At 41.3% G+C, this 25,193-nt stretch overlaps 1 protein-coding gene across 3 annotated transcripts in view; it reads left to right on the top strand.

Moving 5' to 3' along the window:
- The window catches only part of DNAH5 (dynein axonemal heavy chain 5), a 189,312-nt gene that overhangs the window by 20,413 nt on the left and 143,706 nt on the right, over positions 1–25,193 (top strand). For 2 of the 3 annotated variants that reach the window (XM_070747103.1, XM_070747104.1), the window contains exons 5-17: positions 126–347; positions 1,319–1,456; positions 2,416–2,592; positions 3,168–3,281; positions 5,298–5,405; positions 6,079–6,201; positions 6,421–6,636; positions 12,564–12,671; positions 14,350–14,435; positions 18,170–18,491; positions 19,493–19,699; positions 20,163–20,334; positions 22,813–22,958. In XM_070747103.1, the coding sequence (XP_070603204.1) occupies positions 126–347; positions 1,319–1,456; positions 2,416–2,592; positions 3,168–3,281; positions 5,298–5,405; positions 6,079–6,201; positions 6,421–6,636; positions 12,564–12,671; positions 14,350–14,435; positions 18,170–18,491; positions 19,493–19,699; positions 20,163–20,334; positions 22,813–22,958 (2,139 nt within the window). Of the gene's footprint in view, positions 1–125; positions 348–1,318; positions 1,457–2,415; positions 2,593–3,167; positions 3,282–5,297; positions 5,406–6,078; positions 6,202–6,420; positions 6,637–12,563; positions 12,672–14,349; positions 14,436–18,169; positions 18,492–19,492; positions 19,700–20,162; positions 20,335–21,763; positions 21,830–22,812; positions 22,959–25,193 lie in introns of those variants that run through there. The other variant, XM_070747106.1, reaches the window with a different exon arrangement.

Here is a 25,193-nt window from a genome sequence, read left to right as displayed (position 1 = left end):
CCCCTGAAAATGATAATTGAACATTGGCCATATTAGATTGAAATAGGAGTTGTAATATCAGATGTCTAATCACATTAAGATGAAGAAAGCTAACAACTTAATGCTTTTTCCTTTTCCATCATCAGGAAGTAGTTTTCAATATGATGGATACAACAAATGGTGGCTTGCTAAACAGTATTCAGCATTTGCTTTCCGATATCTTCATCCCAGCTTTGAATACTATGAACTATGGATGGGGAGAGATGAATAGTTCCCAGAAGGTGGCTAACGTCAAGCAGGACTTCATTGCATCCCTAGAGGGATTTGTTAGTGTCCTTTCAGGAGCTCAACAGAGCCTGATGGAGAAGGTAAGCTCACATTTTATCTTCCAGCGTGCTAGCACAGAGACAGTGTGTTTGTGTATGTGTGTGTGTGTGTGTGTGTAGAACAATGTAGACCCAATGCACAGTCAGTATAATCAAGTGTTGTTTGAGAGTTGGGCAGCAAACAAGCACCATAAAATATTATTGCTATCTGATGTTTAAAATAATTCTATTCTATGAATTATGGCAACAAGAATTACTAGAGGTAATTCAGGATTGGGCAGCATAGAAGTCCAATCAATCAATCAATCAATCAATCAATCAATCAATCAGCACAAGAAATTATAGCTCTAAACTGTATTCTCAGTAGCAGAGTTGAACCACTTTAGATGGCAACAGGGGTTGCATGATTTAAATGTGTTACAAAGCAAATATAATTCTACCAAAATCTTGGAGGAAGCGGCATATAAATCCAATTAATAAGCAAATAATAAACAAACAAACAAACAAACAAACAAACAAAACAACAAACAGAACCCCAAAATTATGTAACAGGATATGGAAAAAAGATTAAATCCTTCTTCCTAAAGCCTCTTTTTTGTTGCTACATAGAATAACTTTTATATTGACACATTCAATTGTATAAATCCTACCTGCAGGCAGGAGTTATTTTAGGTGAGACTACAGACAAAAGAGAAACAATGATAACAAATGTCTTTTTTGTTTGTGGCAGATTGGTTTTTAATATAAATAGAATATGGATGAGGAGACTCTTTTGAACTTCTATCAAAACGCAAAGGCTAGCAGACACAAGAATGGCACGAGGGCAATAATATTATTCTGGGTTTTCAATTGTAACAAACAAGCTGTTCAAGTGCTGTGCAGAACAAAATAGCATGGAATAATATGTAAATAACCATTGGTCTTCATACTAATAACTTGGCCTAAATTATGTAGCCATGCTTTCTTGGGCAGATATTGAAATGCATAGAGTAATTGCCTAATACATAATTTAGGTGGTCCTGAAGAAGTGTGAAACCTATGATCTGAAAATGCTAAAAGGACCAACTGATTTTCTGACGGCAGCAAATAGCATGGAGACTGTGGAGCGAATAGAAGCTTGCATGAAAGTGTGGATTAAGCAAATTGAACAGGTAACATTTGGAGGAATATTCCATTGCATATGGAATGCTACGTATACAATATGTAGCTACTTATCTTTCTCACTGAGACAGAGGCGGAAAAGGGATTGGCAAACGCATTATTTTCACATGCAAGATTCTTATTCAATAGTGTCTCTGGAGCAGTTGTTAACTGTGATAATCCCTTTTCCCCCCTTTGTAGCTGAAAGATGCTCGTGTTGATTTGCAGCAGGGAGTGAGCGCTATAAAACAGATTAGACTTTTTTCTATCCTAATATGAACCCATTACTGTACTCTCAGATCTCCAAACCAGTGTTATAGTAGTAGGAAGACCAAAAACCACAATCACCACCCATCGAAGGCCACTTTAAAACAATTATTGTTTAACACTTATGGTTTTCTAGAGTTCTTTGTTATCATTTAGAGGTGGAGCAGAATTTTGCAGCCAGATTAGGTAGACTTTAGGAACATAATGGGGGACAGAGTAGAAACTCTGTACCTCCATTATGTTCAACCCAGTTTTTATTTCAGGGGTCAGTAAAAAACTTGTCATTTCTACTTGAGGCTTTATTAAAGATGCTAATTCCTTGATGCTCCAATCATCATCCTTTTAAAAAAAATTAGATGAATGAGACTATGAGAGTTTATAGTGTAGTATTGCCAAAATTGGAGCAAATTGCAAACAGATTGCCAATAATTCCCTGTCATATTTTGAATTATTTAAGTGAGGTTTCTCTAATACAACTGGTGTTTTGGACAGCTTTTCCAATTAGTGTACAGGTAGTTCTTGATTTATGATCATTATGGAGGGAGGGAGAGAGAGAGAGGAAGGAAGGAAGGAAGGAAGGAAGGAAGGAAGGAAGGAAGGAAGGAAGGAAGGGGAAAAAGCTCAACTCACATAGTATCATGTTCTTAGAACATTGCAAAAGGATTCTATTTTAGGCAAATTACCATTTTGGTGTACATTTTAGGTTATTGCTGAAAATAACCAGCTACGGAAAGAAGCAGATGACCTTGGTCCACGAGCTGAGCTGGATCACTGGAAGAAGAGGCTATCCAAATTTAACTACTTACTGGATCAGCTCAAGACTGCAGATGTAAAGGCTGTACTGGGTGTGCTTACAGTTGCTAAATCAAAACTTTTGAAGGTGTGTCAGTTGGATGATTCAGGAACAATTTATAGTCTACCTAAAAACATTTTTATATGAGTGCATACATATTTAAAATCTTGCAACCAACTTAGTCTGAAATCTAACACATTTCAGAATTAAAATAAAAAATGTGTGTTTTAAAAAGGGGACAGCGGAAATGATGCTTCCAAAAAGGCTTTTCTCTTCGTCTTCCAAACACACAGGGGGAAACTGCAGCTTGATATATTGAAACATAACATAGTTTTGAACTTACTTTTAAAAAATGCTAAAATACAAATGATTTTGCCAGATATTTGACTAAGGAAAACAATCTGCTGGTAAAACTCTGGAGTTTTGTGAATTTTAACCACCAGGATCTATGATTTCATTGCATAAAGTTTCAGTCCACATCTTTTAGAAGCTGCCAAGCATTGCCTGCAATAATATTTTATTGCTGTCATTGAATTGGTATTCTAATTCTTGTGAGATTTAAGAAACATGCTAACTATCTTATCATGTTTGCTGGGCAAATTTCTTTTCTAAAAAGCCAGATGTCCTTTTAAACTGCATTTGTTTCATTTTCATTTTCCAAGAATTGGCGAGAACTGGATACCCGGATCACTGACGCAACAAATGAAGCCAAAGACAATGTGAAATATCTGTATACCCTTGAAAAATGCTGTGACCCTCTGTATAACTCTGATCCTGTAAGTCAGTGTTTCCCAACCTTTTTTGAGCCGCGGCACATTATTCATATTTTCAAAATCCTGGGGAACACTGAACGGGGGGGGGGGGGGGGGGGGCGGCGCTAAAGAAAAGTTTTGACAAAAAAAAATCTTCCTCCATTTCGCTCTATTTCTCCCTCACTCTTTCTTTCTCTTCCTTCCTTCCCTTCTTTCTCTCTCCGTCCCTCTTTCTTTCTTCCTCTCTTTTTTGCTCTCTTTCTCTCTCCCTCCTTCCCTCCCTATATGTCTTTCTCTCTCCCTTGCTCTCTCTGCCTCTCTTGCTATCTCTCTTTCATTCTCTCTCTTTCTCTCTCTCTTTCTTTCTCTCTCTGTCTCTCTTTCTCTGTCTCTCTTTCTCTCTCTCTTGCTAGCTCTCTTTCTTTCTCTCTCTTTCTCTCTCTCTCTCTGCCTCTCTTGCTATGTCTCTCTTGCTCTCTCTCTCTTTCTCTTCCTTTCTTCTCTGTGGAGGCCGGCGAAGGTTTTTCTTATTTTAAATGTTCCGGGTGGCAGGGGGATGCGGAGCCCGCACGCACACACCCCCGACATTCCAAATCCTGCCTCAGCTGTGAGAAGAACGCCTGCCCCGCCTGTCCTGTAGCCCTTTCGCTGACAGCCTGGGACAAAAGCGCTCGGCGAAGGGACTGCAAGAGGGGCCGGGCGGGCGCTAGCAGCCGGATGAGGAGGACGAGAAGCTGCTGCAGCCACCCCCAATCCCCCCCCTTCCCTGGGTGCCTTCCAAAGGCCCCTGGAAAAAGGCAGGAGGTAGCAATGAGGCGCGAGGACAAGCAGGCAGCTTGGTGGAGGGGAAGCGCTGAGGGGCTCTCCTCCTTCCCCACCCCCGCGCTTCTATCCCGCCCTGGCTTTTGCTTCGCCCGCAGATTTCCCCGCAGTTCAAAAGGAGGCAAGAGGTGGCCTGGATGAAATTGCGGGGAAATCATGGGGCGAAGCGAAAGCCAGGGCGGACTCGCAAAGGCGGGCTCAGGCTGCATGAGGAGAAAGAGGCGGAGGGAAAGAAGGCGACGGCAGCGGGACATGCAGCTCGGTGGGTGTCTCCTCGTGGGATAGAATCCTCTCTTTCTCATGCTGCTCCCACCATGGCTGCGCGCGGTCCCGGTGCCCCTGGCTGAAGGTCGTCCTGTGGCTGGTCTTGGGCTTTACGGTTGCTTCCTGGTTCCCTCTCCTCCCTCCGCCTGTGTCTACCGCCAGCGCCTCATTCCTCGGAGCTGCCGCTTCCTTCCAGGCAACCCAGCCACGCTGCCGTAGAAAGTGCAGAGGTTATTGCCGCCACCTCTGCCTCCACTCAGGGAGCCACCGTGGTTGAGCTGAGCGAGAGGAAAAGGCGCGGTGACCACGGTGGCTCCCTGTGTGGAGGCAGAAGCGGTGGCAATAACCTCTGTGCTTTCTACGGCAGCGTGGCTGAACTGGACGGAGGGAAGCGGCAGCTCCCACTCGAGGAACCCACAGCAACGGGCGCCGGCTTGGTGGGAGGCGACGGCGGGAGACACAGGCGGTGGGAGGAGAGGGAACCAGGAAGCGACTGTGAAGCCCAAGACCATCCACAGGACGACACTCAGGCAGGGGCGCCAGCAGCGCCCCGCCCAGCTGGAGCTTCTCGCGGCACACCTGGCCATGTCTCGCGGCACACTAGTGTGCCGCGGCACACTGGTTGGGAAACACCGCTGTAAGTTTAAACATGTCTGCTCATTGAACTGCCATACTTGTAGATAGCACAGAAATATCCAGATCACAAGTTAATGGTTGTGCATGCAATTGTAACTCAGCTAAGTAAGTTATAACTTAATAATACACCCTACACTGTATTGGGCAATATAGATTTCATAAATGCCCCAAACCTTTGCAACTTTAATTATGTAGGCAAGGACTACAAGTTCTATTTGGGATGATGGCAGAAGCCCTTGTGCCCTCAGGCTAACTGGATATAAATGTTGTTAAATTAAATGATACTTCACATCACGATTCATCTTGTTGGCATTTCAGGTGGTCATGGTAGATTCTATTCCAGGACTCATTCATGCAATCAAAATGATCCACAGCATCTCACGCTATTATAACACTTCAGAGAAGATAACGTCCCTCTTTGTAAAGGCAAGTTTGGCTGACTCTTCTTCAGAATTGGAATCCTGCTACTATTGGCCATTGAAAACTGTGCTGTAGAGAATAATAACTTGTCTGTTTATTTACTTATCACATTTATACACCACCCAACTCATTAATAATTTATTAAACTTATATGCCACCCTATTCCCAACAACCCGGGATGCTTATCCATCTTAGGAAATACAGACTTTCCTTAAGTAATTAAATATATTTTTTGAAATATAGAGAAGATTAAAAAATAATTTAAAAAAAAGAAACTGTTGAACCCTGAAAGGGAGATTATTGATAAATCATTTGGACTGATTATTAGGATAGAGGAAATTGATTTATCATTACATCATAATATAATGATGTAAATATATTTGACCTGAGGTTGCCCATAATGTTCTTACTTTAGAAGAACTTAGTTGCATATATTAAACAGCTGGGTCATGTTAATTGTAACCTAGAAAGAAAAATCTACAATGAAAAGTAAATAGTGAAACTCAGCAACTGATCCAGTATAACCAGTAGTGAGTTATGTGGGATTGTAGTTTAGCAACATGAGAAAGATTGCAAGTTACCCACCACTGATTTAGTGCTGGCTGTGAAAGAAAATGGGCCTCAAATCTCTTCACTCCACACAAATTTTTTGAGACAAAGCCTGTCATTCTACTTACAGGTTACAAATCAAATGATAACAGCCTGCAAAGCTTATATTACTAATAACAACACTGCCACCATCTGGGATCAACCGCAAGACGTAGTTTTGGAAAAAATACAAGCTGCTATAAGACTTAAGCAGGTAATATTTATAGTTGATAGAAGACAAAAACAGTAAATACAACCTCCAGGCATGTGTCAGTTGGGGAGGATTTGGTTTCCTAAAACAAAATGGACAAAATTGGATCTGAATTTCACAAGGAAACTTTTAAGAGCCTATATGAGTCCTTAAAAGTATTATGAACAGTGTTGCAGTTAATACTTACTACCATATATTTTTATCTTGGTTTATGTTGCTAAGGAGTACCAAAACTGTTTTCACAAGACCAAACAGAAATTGGAAGAGAATCCAGCTGAAAGGCAGTTTGATTTTAGTGAAATGTATATCTTTGGAAAATTTGAAACTTTCCATCGCCGCCTACTTAAAATTATCCACATCTTTGATACCATCACAACTTACTCAGTCTTACAAGAGTCGAAGATGGAAGGATTAGAACTAATAGCAACTAAGTATCAGGTATGCAGTGGTGTGTGTTTTTTTAAAACCAACATTGGGTACAGAAAAATACAATTTCTTTGGCCTCCAGATATTTTGAAGTACGTCATTGCATTTGGAAACATTGGACCTAACAATGGTGGGAATGGAATCTATAACATTTCAAATGCAAAGTATCTGAATGATTGCCTAGAGAGAGTATTGTAGATAGAAAATACTCTTTCTTTTCTATGCCGGATGGAGAATTCTCCAAATTCTATGGACTACCTCAGAGCCTGCACATCCCACCAAGCCATGATATTTTAATTCTTATCCAGCATGGTGTGAAGTTAGCTACTGTTTGTAAAGCATGATGAATGTTTTAACACTTGTGAAACAAGCCACTTTGACCTTTTCAGCAAGCTGTATTAAAACAAACTGTGATTTAATGTGAGGCCTGAACCCAGCTACTGTGACAGCTGTTTGTAGAGTTGGCCTGCTCATTACTCTACTTTAAAATCACCACTTGAGCTGGCGGTTTGTGTTGGATGTCAAAAACTAGCAACTTGTTCACATTGAATATGCTGAGTTAGTAAGTAAACAGATGGCCTACTGAATTGGTTTCAAATTTTAGTAGCCCTACAGTACGTAAGCAGCTCTTAATGGCTTCCTGCAATATAAGTTCTTGTGTTTTTAGTTAATTTAGTAATTCATGTGTGTGTTTGTATATGCTATCTAAGTCAGTGTTGACTCCTAATGTTTCACATAATGTAACAACCACTTCGCCCAGAAGAGTTTTCTTGGCAAGTTTTCAGAAGAAATTTGCTATGGTTTCTTTTATAGGGCTGAGAGAGAGTAAGTGGCCCAAGGTCATTCAGATAACTTCACATCTAAGGCAGGAGTAGAATTTATAGCCTCAGATTTCTAGCCTGATGCTTTAACGGCCATATCATAGAAAACATTACGGTGCCTGTGAAGACTCATTCAGGTCATGGGTGTTGTCCCAAACCAAAGGTGCTTTTTTCAAAAGACAACTGGACTTTCTTGGGTCTTTTGTCCTTTCCTCTTTGAAAATGTGTTGCTTCTCATCCAGGAAGTTCAACTGAAGAAGTTTCTTGGATGAGAAGTGAGACATTTTCAAAGAGAAAAACAAACCCCACAAGTAAGTCCAGTAGCCTTTTGGAAAAAGCACCTTTGAGAAAATTCCTATGCTTTCTATAGGACAGTGATGATGGACCTTTTTTAACTCCGGTGCCAAAAGGGTACACATGTGTGCAATAGCATGCGTGCACATGCCCATACCCATAATGCAATGCCCTCCCCCATGCACAACCCCTGTTCTGCCCCCCCCATGGACTTCCACTAGACCTGTTGGGCTGTTTTTTGCTGTCGTCAGGGTTCAGGAAAGCATCCTAAAGCCTGGGGAGAATGAAGAACAGCCAAAAGGGCCAACCAGAAGTTTGGAAATGAACTTCTGGTTGGTCTGTTAGCCCATTGGCCCATCTTTCATCATCTCCAGCTTCAGAAGGCTTTCCTGAACCCTGGGGAGAGCGAAAATGGCTGAAAAGAAGGCTGAAAAACAGCTGCCCAGTTCGTGCATGTGCACTGGAGCTGACAAAGGGCAACACCTCATGTGCCCTCATTGCTCCATGTGCCACCTGTGGCATGCGTGCCATGGGTTCGCCATCACTGCTATAGGAAAACAGAAACATCATTATTAACTGTGGTTCTGATAACTGTACACTTTAATTCATCAGTGCTGATGTTATCCTATTGTTCCTTTAGTTCCCCCAGGAGGCAAATGGTCTAATTGCTTCCTTGTGCCTTTCTAGTGACAACACAATACTTCTATTTTCCTGTCTGGCAAATTTGAGCTTATTGATATCGAACTCTGGGTAGAATTTATCTTGCGACATACCCCATATTATTGCTCACATGCAAAATTGACAATGGTAATATGAATCAATGTCGGTTGTTTTGGAGGGAAAATAATTCTGTCTCAGGGATTAGAAGTAATACAGAAAAACAATTTGCAGAGATGGCAAAATTGACTTGTTTGATTGGGGGTGGGAAACAAAAACCATATTTGTCAGGCTGCAAACATTTCAGGACTTTTTTTTGGTGAAAATGGAGAAAACTAAATGAGTGATTTATGGGTTTTACAATTAGAAAGAATAGAATATGGAAAGAAGAAAGCTACCCAAGGGTGGGATTCAGCAGATTTTGACCAGTTCTGGAGAACCGGTAGCTGAAATTTTAAGTAGTTTAGAGAACTGGTAAATATCACCTCTGACTGGCCCCGCTCCCCTCTATTCTCTCCCTCCCGAGTCCCAGGTGATAGGGAGGAAATGGGGATTTTGCAGCAACTTTCTCATGGAGTGGGGAGGGAATTGGGATTTTACAGTAACATTCCTTGCCACGCCCACCAAGCCACACCCACCAAACCACAGCCACAGAATTGGTAGTAATTTTTTAAAAATCCCACCACTGAAACTACCATATAGCTAGAGGGAGAAAGGATAAAAACATAACTGCATTTATGATTGTTGTAAAGAAGATTGAAAGCCATTTATTTTTCTTTTTTATTTCTTATTTATTTATTTACTTGCTACTTTTCTTTATTTCTCTTTCTTTTAAATTTTGGTTATTTTTGCTTTGTAAAAATTTTTTTCAATAAAGTTGATACTAAAAAAAAGATGCAATAATAAGAATAATAAAAAACATATACAGTGATCCCTCGGTTAGCGCGGGGGTTACGTTCCAAGACCTCCCGCGCTAACCGATTTCCGTGTTATATTGGATGCGGAAGTAAAACCACCATCTGCGCATGTGCGCCATTTTTTTCATGGCCGCACATGCGCAGATGGTGGAGTTTGCGTGTGGGCGGTGGGGAAGACCAAGGGAAGATTCCTTCAGCCGCCCAACAGCTGATCTGCTCCGCAGCGCGGAAGCAGCGAGGAGCCGAAGATGGGGTAAAGGCAAAGGGGAAACCCCATCTTCGGCTCCTCGCTGCTGCCGCGCTGCAGAGCGGATCAGGTGTTGGGCGGCTGAAGGAACCTTCCCTTGGTCTTCCCGCTTGCCGCTTGCCAGTCCACACACGCCCCCCTGGATGAGCCGGCCACAGGGGCGAGGGGTGGGGATGAAGGGGCAGGACTTCCCGGGCGGAAGGCATGCTCGGCTCTGCCGCTCCAGCCCCTTTCGGCCGAGCCTCCCCGGCCAAGCAGCCAGGGAAGTCGAGCCAGGCGTGGCGGCGGCAGCGCTGCTTCTCCGGTCGCCCGGTCCTCTCCTGCCTCCTGCGCCGATGTTCCCCGCTGCGACGGAAGGCAGTCGCTTGGCTAGGGAGGCTCGGCCGAAAGGGGCTGGAGCGGCAGAGCCGAGCACGCCTTCCGCCCGGGAAGTCCTGCCCCTTCATCCCCACCCCTCGCCCCTGTGGTCGGCGGGGATGAAAGGGCAGGACTCCCTGGGTGGAAGGCGTGCTCGGCTCTGCCGCTCCAGCCGTTTTCGGCCGAGCCTCCCTAGCCAAGCGACTGCCTTCCGTCGCAGCGGGGAACATCGGCGCAGGAGGCAGGAGAGGACCGGGCGACCGGAGAAGCAGCGCTGCCGCCGCCACGCCTGGCTCGACTTCCCTGGCTGCTTGGCCGGGGAGGCTCGGCCGAAAGGGGCTGGAGCGGCAGAGCCGAGCACGCCTTCCACCCAGGGAGTCCTGCCCTTTCATCCCCGCCGACCACAGGCAGCCTTCCACCGGGAGGCTCAGCATTCAGTCAGTCGTAGCGCTGGCTGTCAACTTTTCTTTTTAGCACTGGGGAGGCAAGTCAGCTCCTGCCCAGTTTTAAAAAGAAAAGTTGACAGCCAGCGATTGTTCTGCTGCCGCCAGCATGGCCTGGCTGGCAGCGGAAGATGTAACGGAGCCCACGGGGGATTCGCCTTCCTCCCACCCGCAGCCGAGACTGATTGTGGGCTCCTTCGCAACCTCGGAGAGCTTCCGGGGCATGAAAGCTCACGAAAACCAGGAAGCTCTCCGAGGTTGCGAAGGAGCCCACGATCAGTCGGCTGCCGGCGGGAGGAAAGCGAATGCCACGGGGCTGGGCTCGGCTCCCCCCTCGGCTCCCCCCCTTACCAGCCCCGCCGCGGAAGGCTCCATTCTGTTCCCTGCCGGCCCGATTGAGCGGCCGGCGGTCTCCATTCAGGGAACAGAATAAAAAAAAATTTATTTTTTAATATTTTATTTTTTTAAATAATATTTTTTGAAAAACCGCGTTGCAGCGTTTCGCGCTAATCGAGAACGCGCAAGTCGAGGGACCACTGTATCACAATTAGTGTTGGGCGAACCAAATTTGCAAAGTTCAGGTTTGTACCGAACTTTGCAGTGTTCGGCATACCGAACCTGAACTTTTTTAAAAGTTCGGGTAAAGTTCAGGTTCGGGTTTGGCGTTTGCTGGAACACTACAAAACGCCGCTGCCCGGGAGAAGAGTGGGGAATCCAATCATGGGATTCCCCACCTCCTTTTGCTTGCGGCGCTGCAAGCAAAAGGAGGTGGGAAATCCCACAATGGGATTCCAGGGGTGGGGCTTTGACGTCACAGAGACTACTTCTTGGCCGGCCGAAACAGGGAGGAAGGAGTCTCCGTGACATCAAAGCCCCGCCCCCAGAATCCCATTGTGGGATTCCCCACCTACTTTTGCTTGCAGCGCTGCTACGGCATCCTTTTCTGTAAAAATAAAAGGAAGCAAAAGGAGGTAGGGAATTCTCCACCTCCTTGTTTATTTTTACAGAAAAGGACGCCGCAGTGGCTTGCTGCTGTTCGGGTTCGGGTTTGGCGAACTCACCCGAACTTCACGGCAAAGTTCGGGTGAGTTCGCCAAAAGGAACTTCGCTGGGTTCGCCCAACACTAATCACAATTTAGTGCACAATAAAAATAATATTGAGGCTGAAACTTCAAGATCTTAACTTGTTTACTATGAACTTCCATTAACTAAGACCAGGGGTGGGCTACTGCCCAGACAGGGGGGAACACAGTGGGATAGCGAAAATGGATCTCCACCCCAGAGCACCCAATTTGCACTGAAAGATGTTGAAAGAAAATGCCTAAGCCATGCCCACAGTGTGGTAGTAAAAATTTTGGTAGCCCTTCACTGACTAAGACTATGCCTATTCAAAAATGAGAGTCAAAAATTGCTTTGGATTTATGTAAACATAACTTTTCTGTGTGAAATGTTATGTTGAAAAATGTCTGCCATTTTTTCTCATCTTCGTCAGAAATTAGAAAAATGATATGGCTCTTTAAAGAGTCATCTGATATGATTCTTAAAGGACTGTGGTTGTGTTGTTTTCAGACCGATGTGTAAATCTGAAAAAAAATATGTATTGCTGTTTGAATTTATAATTTAGAGGAACTGCTGTTGTGAGAGTTCCAAAACACTTAAGCCAAGGCATTTTCAAAGGGTGTGTCACCACAGTATTGACATTTTGTCAACTCAGCTTTCGTCATTTTCCGCAAAGAATTGTAGAAATTATTTTTTTTAATATTATAAGGGATTTTGAGTTCTCACACAATTGCTATATATTAATGTACTAAAATAGCTTATTGTACTTTTACTTGTATAGACTGCAGCAATGAAAGAGCAATGGGAGGTAATTCACGATAGGTCTATTTAAAGTTATGGTTTGCAGTGGTGATAATGATTTCTGGTTTTTCTGCATGTTTTCTGTAAAAAGCATTTTTATTGCACCAGATTGTGTAACATGGATATTGTAAGAGCTGATCTGAGAGATATACTGTGCAAATTTGCATGTTTCAAAGCTTCATTTCCTTAGAAAAATACATTGTGTTTCAGAAAAGATTGGCTTGCAAAACATTACCTTGGAAGTATGTAAAATAGTCTTCACATTATGTATCTTTATTATAAGCATAATAAATGATGAAAATAATATAACCTTTCAGATATTTATATTTCCAATTGCATTTAGAGTATTGTTGCCATTATAAAGAAAAAACAGTACAATTTCATAGATCAGAGGAAAACTGATTTTGACCAGGACTATGAAGAGTTTTGCAAGCAAACAAATGAACTACATGTAAGTTTGGTTCTTCCCAATTTCATAGTTTTCAAAATTATTAATAATTAATATTCTATTTGGGTAGGCCAATTCATTAAAACCTTTACAGCAAAATATCATTTTAATGGGTCACATTGAGGGGCAGGGATAGGGGCAGGTAGGAAATGATCTAATAAGTATAAATAATAAGCAATATTGCAGTGATTTTGATTATTTGGATAATGAATTATGCAGATGATATAAATGATATAAATCACCATGGATGTCATACAACTAAAATAAAAGTGAGATACATTAACTGACTTCTCCAAACAATTTGGAATACAGTAAACCTGTTCTTTGTTTTAAATCAGGGGCGTCAAACTTAAGGCCTGTGGGCCGGACCCAGCCTACAGGATGCTTAAATCTGCCTAAAGAGCCAGTTTGGAGGTATCAAAGGACAGCATACAGAGGCCTCGCAAGACCCCTGTGTGGCCCGTTTTTGACCTCCCCAGCCTCCAGGAACAATGCCAGCCAAAAACATGTCACGTGGGGGCCTTGAAGAGTTGCTACATGTCTCATTTTTGGCTAGCAAAGTGCTGCTGGAGGCCAGGGAAGCTTTAAACGGGCCACATGGGGCTTTGTGTGGCCTCTGCATGTCCTGTTTTTGGCTGGCAGAGTGCTCTTGGAGGCATAGAAGCCAAAAACAAGGCAGCCTCCCCATATCCCATTTTGGCCAGCAGGGTGCTGCAGGAGACATCCATCCTGTCCCCACCGGCCCACAGAGGATAACTATAATGCTGATTCGGCCCTCAAAGAAATCCAATTTGACACCCCTGTTTTAGAGGAATGTTTAAATAGAAATTTAGTCCACCTATGAAGTCCATTAAATGAAGGTATGTTAAATGAAAGTTTTGTTGCATTTCCTACATCATGTAAATTGTGGGTTTAGACCAAATATTAATTTATATCTGAGAGTTTGAACTCTCAGATCAGTATTGCTATTCTTAGCATGAATATTGCATCTTGCACAATTTCAAGTGGTATAGAAATGTAATTTCCTGTATAATTTCTAGATGAAATTTCACACTGGAGTTAAGGTGTATCTTATTTCTTCATCCTTCTCTGTTCAAGCTGCCAAAGTAGCATTTCATTCTTCTCTAGAATTTAACCCTATTTTATATGAAGAAATGGGGAGAGGAGAGCTGGAGATAGAACATGATGAGGGAACTTCATTCTTAATGATGTCATATGTTCCATATGAAGTGGGGAAAAATGCTCACCTTGGTTGCTGAGCAGTATTTGAGTGATCCTATCAATTTCAGCTTGTGGCCTTCCGAACAGTAATTACAAAAGTTTGATGGTGTCTAGATTGTGTCTTTGCCTATGCCACAAGGGTTCTCAAGTTTGACTAGTCCCTTTCTTGGTTACAGTTGGACTAGAATGAAATGGAATCTTGGGAACTGTGTTCAAAGAACAAACGTGGTGTAAACAACTGAATTCCTGAAGATGGGAAATAAATGCAACAATAATAGTTGCTTGGGTTTGGCTTATACCAAGTTCATTGTGCTCTCTGCACCATAATTTAAGACTTCATCGTTTTTGTGAATTTTGCCAATTGTCAATTATTCAGTCCTGGGTAAAAAATGGCTAATGTGATTTATAAATTTAGTGATTGTCTTATGAACATTCTCTATCTCTTTGTTTCTTTCTACAGCACCAATTACAGATGTTTATGGATACTACCTTTGAAAAGATTTTGAACACTGAAAGAGCTCTTGATATGCTGAAAAAATTTGAAAGGTTTAAACAAGATCATTTTTACTTGAAGTTATCTGGAAAAATAATGCCAATAATACCCATATACTTGAATAATTACTTTTGATTTTGAATCACATTTGGAAAATTTTGCTTTTAGTCTATAAAGCATATATCTTTAAAGCATATAGAAAGGATTTTTTTAATTGTTGAAAAAAAAACCCCTAGCAGCAGGATGAGTAAAGTCTAATTATCACAATTTCTTAAAATTGAGACATGAATCTAGCATCTGTGAATCTAGGGGTTCTGTATTTTTTTAAAAAAAATTATTAAATTAGTAACATATAAAGGAAAAAGACTTCATTGAATAATGATGGTACAGTGGAAAAATTAAACATATAATGATTAAATCTCCACATAATAATGACAAAAAGAAGAATTAAGAAAAAATATCCATATGATAAGAATAAATACTTATATGAAATTAAACCATTTGTTGACCTAATCATTAGTGTTGGGCGAACCGAACCTGCAAAGTTTGGGCTTGTGCCGAACCCGAACCCGAACTTTTAAAAAAGTTCAGGTAAAGTTCAGGTTCGCCGTTTGGCCAAACACCGCGAAACGCCGCCACCGGGGAGGAGGTGGGAAATCCCACAACGGGATTCCGGGGGCAGGGCTTTGATGTCACAGAGACTACTTCCTGGCTGGCCAAAATGGGGAGGAAGGAGTCTCTGTGACGTCAAAGCCCCGCCCCCGGAATTCCATCGTGGGATTTCCCACCTCCTTTTGCTTGCAGCGCTACAAGTAAAAGGAGGTGGGAAATCCCATCGTGGGATTCCCCACTCTCCTCCCGGGTGGTGGCGTTTTGGGGTGTTTGGCCAAACACCGAACCCGAACTTTGCCCGAACTTCACACCGAATCCGAACTTTACCCAAACTTTTAAAAAAGTTAGTAAAATGCGCTGCTGCTGTTTGGGTTTGGGTTCAGGTAAAGTTTGGGTTTGGCGAACTCACCCGAACTTTGGCGCAAAGTTCGGGTGAGTTCGCCGAACCCGAACTTCTTGAAGATCGCCCAACACTACTAATCATTAAATCTGGACCATATAGAACATCAACTTCACTTTTTTTGAGAGCAAAGACTTTAAAAAGTAGATAACAAAATCATGTCTTGGATCTAGAGTAGAGTCACTTATTTTCTAGTTATATAGGATTATCATATGCTGTATACCAAGCAAAATAATGCCAAAATTGTCAATTCAGCATCATGTATACATTCATATAATTTGAGAAATTAATCAAACCAAAACAAAAATTGAGAACAGAATCAAACCGTATAACCTAAAGAACCTTCACCTTTCCTATATACCCAGCATAAGATACGTAATGTCCATCCATTCTTAAAATCCTAGTGTGACACATGTTTTTTTAAAAAAACGTTTATCTTGCTAATCTTGGTAAATTTAGCTAGCTTGCCATGCTTCCCATAGTTTCTTTGAAATAAAATATATGGCTTATTTAACAGATAACAGCAGAGAAGAATAACAAAACCTTTCCTTAAAAAAGTTAACTGAACACTTCCACAAACAAAAGATGGTTTGACTTGTTATAAAAATCATTTAGAATTCCAAAGATTTGGAATCTAAAACTTTGTTTTACAGTTTGAAAAAGATGTTCCAATGTTACTGGTAGTATTGGAACCAAGAATCACTTTTTCAAGGGTAAAACAGACGATTATAGTGCTGCTGGTAGGACCATTTTTCCTGCAATATAAATGGCTAGGAGATGGATTTTTTGTTGAGTTTTGGAGTTTTGTTATTTTTTCTAAGTTCTTTTTGTTGTCCTTTTATATGACTGCAAGCTGCTCAAAGCCTTTTTGGAATTCAGTGCAATATACATTACAGAAATGAAAATACAGTGATACCTTGTCTTACAAACTTAATTGGTTCTGGGATGAGGTTCTTAAGGTGAAAAGTTTGTAAGACAAAACAATGTTTCCCATAGGAATCAGTGGAAAAGCAATTAATGCGTGCAAGCCCAAAATTCACCCCTTTTGCCAGCCGAAGCGCTCGTTTTTGCGCTGCTGGGATTTCCCTGAGGCTCCCCTCCATGGGAATCCCCACCTCCGGACCTCTGTGTTTTTGCGATGCTGCAGGGAAATCACAGCAGGGGAATCCCAGCATCGCAAAAACAAACGCTTTGCTGGCAATGGAAGTCCGGAGGTGGGGTTTCCCAGCGAAGGGAGCATCAGTGAAATCGCAGCATCGCAAAAACACCGAAGTCCTCGAAACCCCACCTCTGGACCTCTGTGTTTTTGCGATGCTGTGATTTCACTGAGGCTCCCCTCGCTGGGAAACCCCACCTCCGGACTTCCGTTGCCAGCAAAGCACCCGTTTTTGCGCTGCTGGGATTCCTCTGCTGGGATTCCCCTGCAGCATCACAAGCATCACAGTCACTCATGCCCTCATCACCTCGAGGTTCGACTACTGTAATGCTCTCTACATGGGGCTACCTTTGAAAAGTGTTCGGAAACTTCAGATCGTGCAGAATGCAGCTGCGAGAGCAGTCATGGGCTTACCCAGGTATGCCCATGTTTCACCATCACTCCGCAGTCTGCATTGGCTGCCGATCAGTTTCCGGTCACAATTCAAAGTGTTGGTTATGACCTTTAAAGCCCTTCATGGCACTGGACCAGAATATCTCCGAGACCGCCTTCTGCCGCACGAATCCCAGCGACCGATTAGGTCCCACAGAGTGGGCCTCCTCCGGGTCCCGTCAACTAAACAATGCCGGTTGGCGGGCCCCAGGGGGAGAGCCTTCTCTGTGGCGGCACCGGCCCTCTGGAACCAACTCCCCCCGGAGATCAGGACTGCCCCTACTCTTCCTGCCTTCCGTAAACTCCTCAAAACCCACCTTTGCCGTCAGGCATGGGGAAACTAAACATCTCCCCCTGGGCACGTTGAAGTTATATATGGTATGCTTGTATGTGTGTATGTTAGTATAGGGGATTTTCTTAAATTTATAATATTTTAATTAATTGGATTGTATTGGATTGTTTTTCACTTGTTGTGAGCCGCCCTGAGTCTTCGGAGAGGGGCGGCATACAAATCCAAATAATAAAATAAATAAATAAATAAATAAATAAAAACACGGAAGTCCGGAGGTGGAGTTTCCCATGGAGGGGAGCCTCAGGGTAATCCCAGCAGCGCAAATACGGGTGCTTCGCTGGCAACGGAAGTCTGGAAGCGGGGCATCCCAACGGCGGCGGTGGGTTTGTAAGGTGAAAATAGTTTGTAAGAAGAGGCAAAAAAATCTTAAACCCCGGGTTTGTATCTCGAAAAGTTTGTATGATGAGGCGTTTGTAAGATGAGGTATCACTGTACAATACAGTGCAATGCAATACAATATTTTGAAATGGTTAGAGAATCCTAAGAAATTCAGAACCATTTTGTACTCATATGACTTTTTGAGCTTGAAAGTATTTTAAGTTTGATATCTTTTGCACACTTCTACTTAAAATTTATGGGACAAAATAATACATATCATATTTTATCATGCAAATAAATAAATCTACTTTTTTCTTAGTTATACAGTAAGGTACGTTTGTCCATTCGTGTTTGACTTACCAATGTGCTATGATTTGGTGATCCTGTGGGACTGATGAATGAGTCAATATACTGTTTCAGAAAGTTAAACTAATCTTTGGTATCTTATTCAGAATAATTCATTGAAAAATAAATAATGTACTGAACCTTCTTGATTATGGTGATGTTTTTTTAATAGGCTTGGAATCCCTAATCTTGGCATTGCTAATAAATATCAGATCATCCTACAAAACTACGATCGTGACATTGAGATGGTCTCTAAGCTGTACTCAAAACACAAGAATGATCCTCCTCTGGCTCGTAATCTTCCTCCCATGGCTGGTAAGATCTTGTGGGCTCGACAGCTATTTCACCGAATCCAGGAACCCATGAATCTATTTCAAAAACATTCCACAGTTCTGCAGACAGAAGAGGCAAAGCCTATAATTCGCAACTACAATAGAGTGGCTAAAGTTCTCCTAGAGTTTGAAATTGTCTACCACAAAGGATGGCTTAAACAGGTATTGTACTGCAACAGGTTGCATGTTTTTATAATGAACATTATGGAATCTTTTGCTATTAATATACTTAGATGTTAATATAAATTCAGTGGTTTTTTAAAATTACACTTGGGACTGTAGCAACAGTGCAAATATGAGACAACAAGACAGGCACGGACTTCAGACGCTAATCAGAACTGCAGAAAAAACTATTACTGCCAACCTGCCTTCCATTGAGGACCTGTGTGCTACATGAGTCAAAAAGAGGGCAGTGAAAATATTTACGGATCCCTTGCATCCTGGATATAAATTGTTTCAATTCTTACAGTCAAAACAATGCTATAGAGCACTGCACACCAAGACAAGTAGACACAAGAACAGTTTTTCCCTGAACGCTATCCCTCTTCTAAACAATTAATTCCCTCACCACTGTCAAACTATTCGCTAAGGCTGCATTGCTATTGCTATTGGTCTTCTCATTGTTCCTATCATCCATCTCCTCCCACTTATGACTGAATGGCTGTAACTTGTTGCTTGTATCCTTACGATTTATATTAATATTGATTGTTTCCTGATTGCTTATTTGTACCCGATGACAATCATTAAGTGTTGTACTTCATGATTCTTGACAAATGTATCTTTTCTTTTATGAGAGCAGATACAACAATGACAAATTCCTTGTGTGTGTCCAGTCACACTTGGGCCAATAAAAAACTCTGTTCTGTTCTATTCTATTCTATTCTATTCTATTCTATTCTATTCTATTCTGAGATAATAAACCAATATGATCAGTGCGCTCTGCTACATTAATTAGTCCCTCAGTTTCATTTATATAACCGTCAAGGAAAGTTTTACGTACTATAGCTAGAAGAGCGGGGATCTATCACTGTTTAGGTCAGAAAATGTCAAATCCTTATGTGTGGCTGAACCTGTTTACTAGTTCTTCTCCACTACTCTTGATATCTGTCTGTGATAATCTGCTTTTTCATGAGGTTAATATGTGGGATATTTGTTATTTCTAGGTTGAGCTAATTAAAGTAGGACTTCAGGCATCATTGTTGGTGAAAGCTCCAGAGACTGGAGAAATATTTGTGAATTTTGATCCCGAGATTTTCACATTAATCAGGGAAGTTAAGTGCATGGCACGCATGGGCCTAGAAATCCCACCACTGGCCATTGCTATTCAAGACAAACAGGATGCATACAAACAAAATTTCAGCAAACTACAGGTAAAGGCTTTATTCATTTATTTTTTTAAAAAAAAGATCCCCCCCCCCCAACTTCTTTAAATAGTTGCATAACATTTGCTGTTAAACATACCCATAAAAGGATTCAGGTTCTCTAACCCCTGAAACAGGGATATGACTCAGATGTAAAGATGAATAAATTATGGCTAAATTTGTTTCATTAGCTAACAAAAAAAAAGAGGAAGTTTGCAGGTCCCAGTCTAGTTGTCATTAAAGCATGTCTGCACACTTTATACTTCAATGTGCTGAAAAATAATCGCGATAACCCTGTTTTACTTCCTCTTAATTTCCAATTGCAATACTTGATTATTGTCCTATTTTCAGTATTTCTATTTTCAGACACAGATTATGCAAATAAACTTTGAAATGTATGCAACAGATCATGACCAGTTAAGTGAATCTGCAATTATACTATCAGATACAATTTTAGTTGGTTCTTTTTCAGCTGATACTTGCAGAATATAAGAGAATAAAATCAAAAATCCAAATCCCACTTCTTACTCTAATGGCTCCTCATGTGGCTAAAGTGGACGAGTTGATCCAACCAGGAATAACTACACTGACCTGGACATCCCTGAATATTGAAACCTATTTAGAGAACATTTTCAGTAAACTTGGTAAGTCATTGTGTATAGTCTAGCTCAGTGTTTCCCAAACTTTGAGATATCTGGACTTCTACTCTTAGAATTCCTCAGCTATCACACTGTCTGGTCTGGGGTATTCTGGGAGTCAAAATGCAGACATCTTAAATCTTTCCAAGGCTGAAAAATGCTGCATCTGTCTAATCTTCATGCTATATAGATAGTTCCTGCAGTAATGATGGAAATTCATGAACATTGCCAAAGTTGTTATTTATTTATTTTTAATTCTTCCTAGTTTGGACCATAGTTCTCTCTAAGCTGAGCAGTGAGCAATCGCTCACTTAAAAATCATCATCAACTCAGAGTTTTCCAAACCTGCCCAGAAGCCGAGAGGGAAAGAGTGAGAGGGAAGGAGAGAGAGAGGAAGAGAGGAAGAGAGAGAAACAGATAGAAAAAAGAGAGGAAGGAAAAGAGAAAGAAAAAGAATGGGAGTAAGGAAGAGAGAAAGAAAATCAAAATCTAGTTTGAAATTAGCTCAACTATTTAAGTGGCATTTTGATATTGATAGAGTTGCCCTATTATGAGCTCACTGTTATAGACACACAGTACAGTATTTTATTTTGAAATTCTCTGAGGCAAAACAGGGTGGGTTTTTTATTTGTTTGTTTGTTTGTTTGTTTATTTATTTATTTATTTATTTATTTAGTTAGTTAGTTAGTTAGTTAGTTAGTTAGTTAGTTAGTTAGTTATTTATTTATTTATTATTTCTGTGCCGCCCAGTCCCGAAGGGACTGCTGCTCAGACACTATATTTTCCGCCCACCCCAAAAGAAATTAGAGGGAACACTGGTTTGGACTGTGGAGATAGACATGTGGATCTTCAGGAAGTAGGCATGCCGGTAGACAATTTATCACCTATGGTTCATTTTTTCTAATACAGAGAAATTGTCTGGTTTAATGAAAACGAAGGCTATGGGTGACATAATAGCAGTGCTCCCATACCTAAAACAGTGATTGTGAACCTTTTTTTGCTTGGGTGCCAAAAGGGAGTTCATGCGTGCCCATACCCATAATGCAGTGCCCTCCCCCTGCACATGTGTGTGCACAATCTCCTCTATGCTACCCCCCCGCCCACGAATGCGTGCAGGCCTCACTGAAGCCTCCGGACTTGGTAGTCCCATTGGGCCATTCTTTGCCCTCCTCAGACTTCAGGAGGCTTTCTGCAGTGGAAAATGGCTCAACAAGCCAACCAGAACTTCCAGTGGGCCCTTTGGATCTGTTTTTCACTATTCCTAGGCTCCAGAGGCTTTCCTGAAGCCTGGGGAGGGCGAAAACAATCTCCCCCCACCCCCCAGAAGGCCACAAATCATCTGACCGGAGCGCACATGCATGCTGGAGCTGACAGGGCAACGCCTCACATGCCCTCAGATATGGTTCTGCATGCCTTCTACAGACCTAAGGGGTTGCCACAAAGAAGAGAGACTCAAACTATTCTTCAATGCACCTGAAGGCAGGGCAAGAAGCTATGCATGGTAGCTAATCAAGGAGAGAACCAACCCAGTTTTTAGGAAAAATTTCCTGACAGAACAATTAATCAGTGGGATGATTTGCCTCCAGAAACTGTGGGTGCTCCAACACTGAATGTCTTTAAGAAGAGATAGGACAACTGTTTGAAATGTTACAGGGTTTCCTGATTGAGTAGAGGGTTGGATGAGAAAACCTCCAAGGTTCCTTCCAACTCTATTACTGTATTATTGTGATATTCATTGATCTTTTTTGTTCGAGAATTCATATAGTATGGTGTTGCTGTTGAGAGTGTAGCAGAAGAAATATAAAGTTTTTTATTTACATGGGCGGAAAAAGTATCTTTTCCAGATGCTCAGTCCTTGCCCTGTGGGGCCTTTTTATCTTTAGTGTACATTCAAGTACTCACCCTGTTGCAGAAAAAGGCATCTATGATTATGTTTCTTTGAATTTGGCTTAGCCTGTAGTGAGAACACAGCCATTGTGGTTTGTAAAAAAAAAAAAGGGGGGGGGGCTTAGCTTAGGGTAACAAACTTGTGTTTGCAACCTGCTTTTATTGGAAAGGCAGAAAGAGATAAACTGGAAGACGATCCTTATGTAAACAGCCTTGAGCTCTTGGAGGAAAGGCTGAAAGAATGACCCAATAAATCAATAAATATGAAGTCTTCATCTGCTGCTTTCCTCTATTAGTCTACAGACCGTTGGTCAGTCTTCATACTAATAAGACACTGTGTCAATGCCGGTACTTTTCTCGTTTCTTTAAGGGCATATAAAAGCTGCACTCTGTTTTGAGCACCTTGTAGACTGATTCCATTGGAATGTTTTCTTTTGTTCCCTTGGCAATTTTGAGGATGAATTCTGTTATCCTCAAAACATGATACTTAAAGTTAGTGTGAAATACTGCCATGTTCTTCATAAATGTTTTCACAGAGAGGCTTTGCTATTAAACAGATTGTCTTGGTAATGAAATATGTCTTCTTTGCTTTTCAAGATAACCTTGAGCTGCTACTTGATCGAGTGAATGACTTAATAGAATTTCGTATTAATGCTGTTCTTCAAGAAATTAGTACTGTGCCCCTCTGCAGTCTTCCTGAAGATGATCCACTGACCTGTGAGCAATTCCTTAACATGACAAAGGTACAATCTTATAGTTTCATTTTATGGGATGGGAAACTTGTCTATGTAATCCATCACTATTTTCAGAGTGAAAGTAGTAGCTGACAATTGCATGCTCTTACATGCACACAAACACAGTTCTTTGCAAAGAAATATAAATAAATTTCTTGGGACTGATCTCTTTTGGATGAGAGCCTGTTTGATGTAGGGGTTCAGGTACCAGGCTGGAAATCAGGACACCATACATTATAGGTGCAAAGTCAGCTATGAGACCATGGGCCAGTCCTTCTTTCTTAGCCCTTGAAAGAAGATTATGGCAAATCACTTCAGAAATCTTGTCAAGAAAATCCAGGAGTCAACATTGACTTGAGGGCACAAAACAACAACAACAACAACAACAACAACAAACTAACCCAAAATCCTCTATTGCACATTGTGGCATGCTCAGTACAGTACAGTATTTCATTTATTTATTTATTTATTCATTCATTCATTTATTCATTCATTCATTCATTATTATTATTATTATTATTATTATTATTATTATTATTATTATTATTTTTATGCTGCCCTTCTCTTTAGACTCAGGACTGCACTTTTTAACAGAGCCAGCCTATTGCCCCCACAATCTGGGTCCTCATTTTACCCACCTCGGAAGGATGGAGGGCTGAGTCAACCTTGAGCCGGTGATGAGATTTGAACTGCTGACCTGCAGATCTACAGTCAGCTTCAGTGACCTGCAATTCTGCACTCTACCCATTGCGCCACCTCGACTCATATAGTACAGTAGTGTAGTAAGAGAACAATACAGTAGACTAGACTAGACTAGACTAGACTAGACTAGACTAGACGACTAGACTAGACTAGACTAGACTAGACTAGACTAGACTAGACTAGACTAGACTAGACTAGACTAGACTAGACTAGACTAGAACAGAACAGAACAGAACAGAACATAATTTTTTGTTGGTCAAGTGTGATTGGACATGCAAGGAATTTAAAAATTAGTATGTTCCAAAGAAAGAGGTAAGATTAGGATTCTTTTTGTCATCTGACATTTTCAGTGGGGTTTTTTTGTTTAATTTTTGCAAGGGGAAGACATAAATCAAGATTAAAATGATAGTTTTGTTTTCTTTTGCAACCCAAGAATATTGCTGATCATTTTCAAAGTTAATCTTTTTCTTCTTTTTTTCAATCCTCACTCTTCCCAGTTACTAATTCTTATTTCCTGCTATAAAATAGGGCTGACAGACACCAAGCAGGCATAACACAGAGAAATGAAATAAGTGGCTTTTAAATAATTTATGGATGGTATTGCCTATGTGTATGCATAGAGCTGAATTATGCATTTGAGAGACAGAAGAAAAAGAAAATAAGAAACTGCTATCTGACCTAGCAAATAGAAGACATCTTTTTTTTATTGAAATGATTGGCAAAGGTAGCTGCAGGGGTCAGTGTGTCTCTTTTCTTTTGGCAGATACCATTAACGTGAGGCCACAATGCCCAGTCACTAAAGATGGCAGATATGAAGCATTGCTATGAATCACAGTAGTCAGCTCAGGCAGGGAGTGTTGGCATGACAGCCTTTGTTTGAAGTAGGCAGCGTAGGCATCATGCGGCCACAATATTTCTTTCAAGGAGAAAGGTTTTCATTTTTTATTTTAAAAAGCAATAATAGGTGGCCGTGATCCGTTTCATTGAGTTCATACATTCAGGCTCTGTTGAAATGGAAACCAGAAGAGTGTACACCATTGCATCAGTAGCAGCATGTTACCAGAAAATATCAGGCACAAAAGAAGAGAAGGGGGAAGAACTGAAATTCTATCCTTGACTTGACTTTCTCCAAGATATAAGGATGTATATGGAGTCCTAGAAATAAAGGTTAATCCTTAGGAATACTGGCTGCTAAGAAACTGCAAGGAAGAATAGAAGCTCGGGAAATAGGCTGAGTTGCTTTATCATTCTAACTCATTCTTCGCTTTTTAACCACGATTTGTTCAATAAGATGCTTTGGGTGGGCCTGCAGAGGTTTAGCCAAACATGTCAAATGTATAGTATGGATGAATGTGTTGTGTGAGCCCAGGGTGTATATCAGTTGAGTAAAATGCAAAGAAAATTACAAAGAAAGAAAGAGAATACAGTATATATACTCTGAAAGAAAAGAATGAAACATAGAAATCAATGCATCAGAAGGTGTGGGTGTGCAACAACGTCCTACCGGTCAATGACTACTTCAGCTTCAACCGCAACAACACA

Source organism: Erythrolamprus reginae, chromosome 3 (assembly GCF_031021105.1).
Source record: "Erythrolamprus reginae isolate rEryReg1 chromosome 3, rEryReg1.hap1, whole genome shotgun sequence".
Taxonomy (NCBI): domain Eukaryota; kingdom Metazoa; phylum Chordata; class Lepidosauria; order Squamata; family Dipsadidae; genus Erythrolamprus; species Erythrolamprus reginae.
This window is presented reverse-complemented; position numbering and strand designations above follow the sequence as displayed.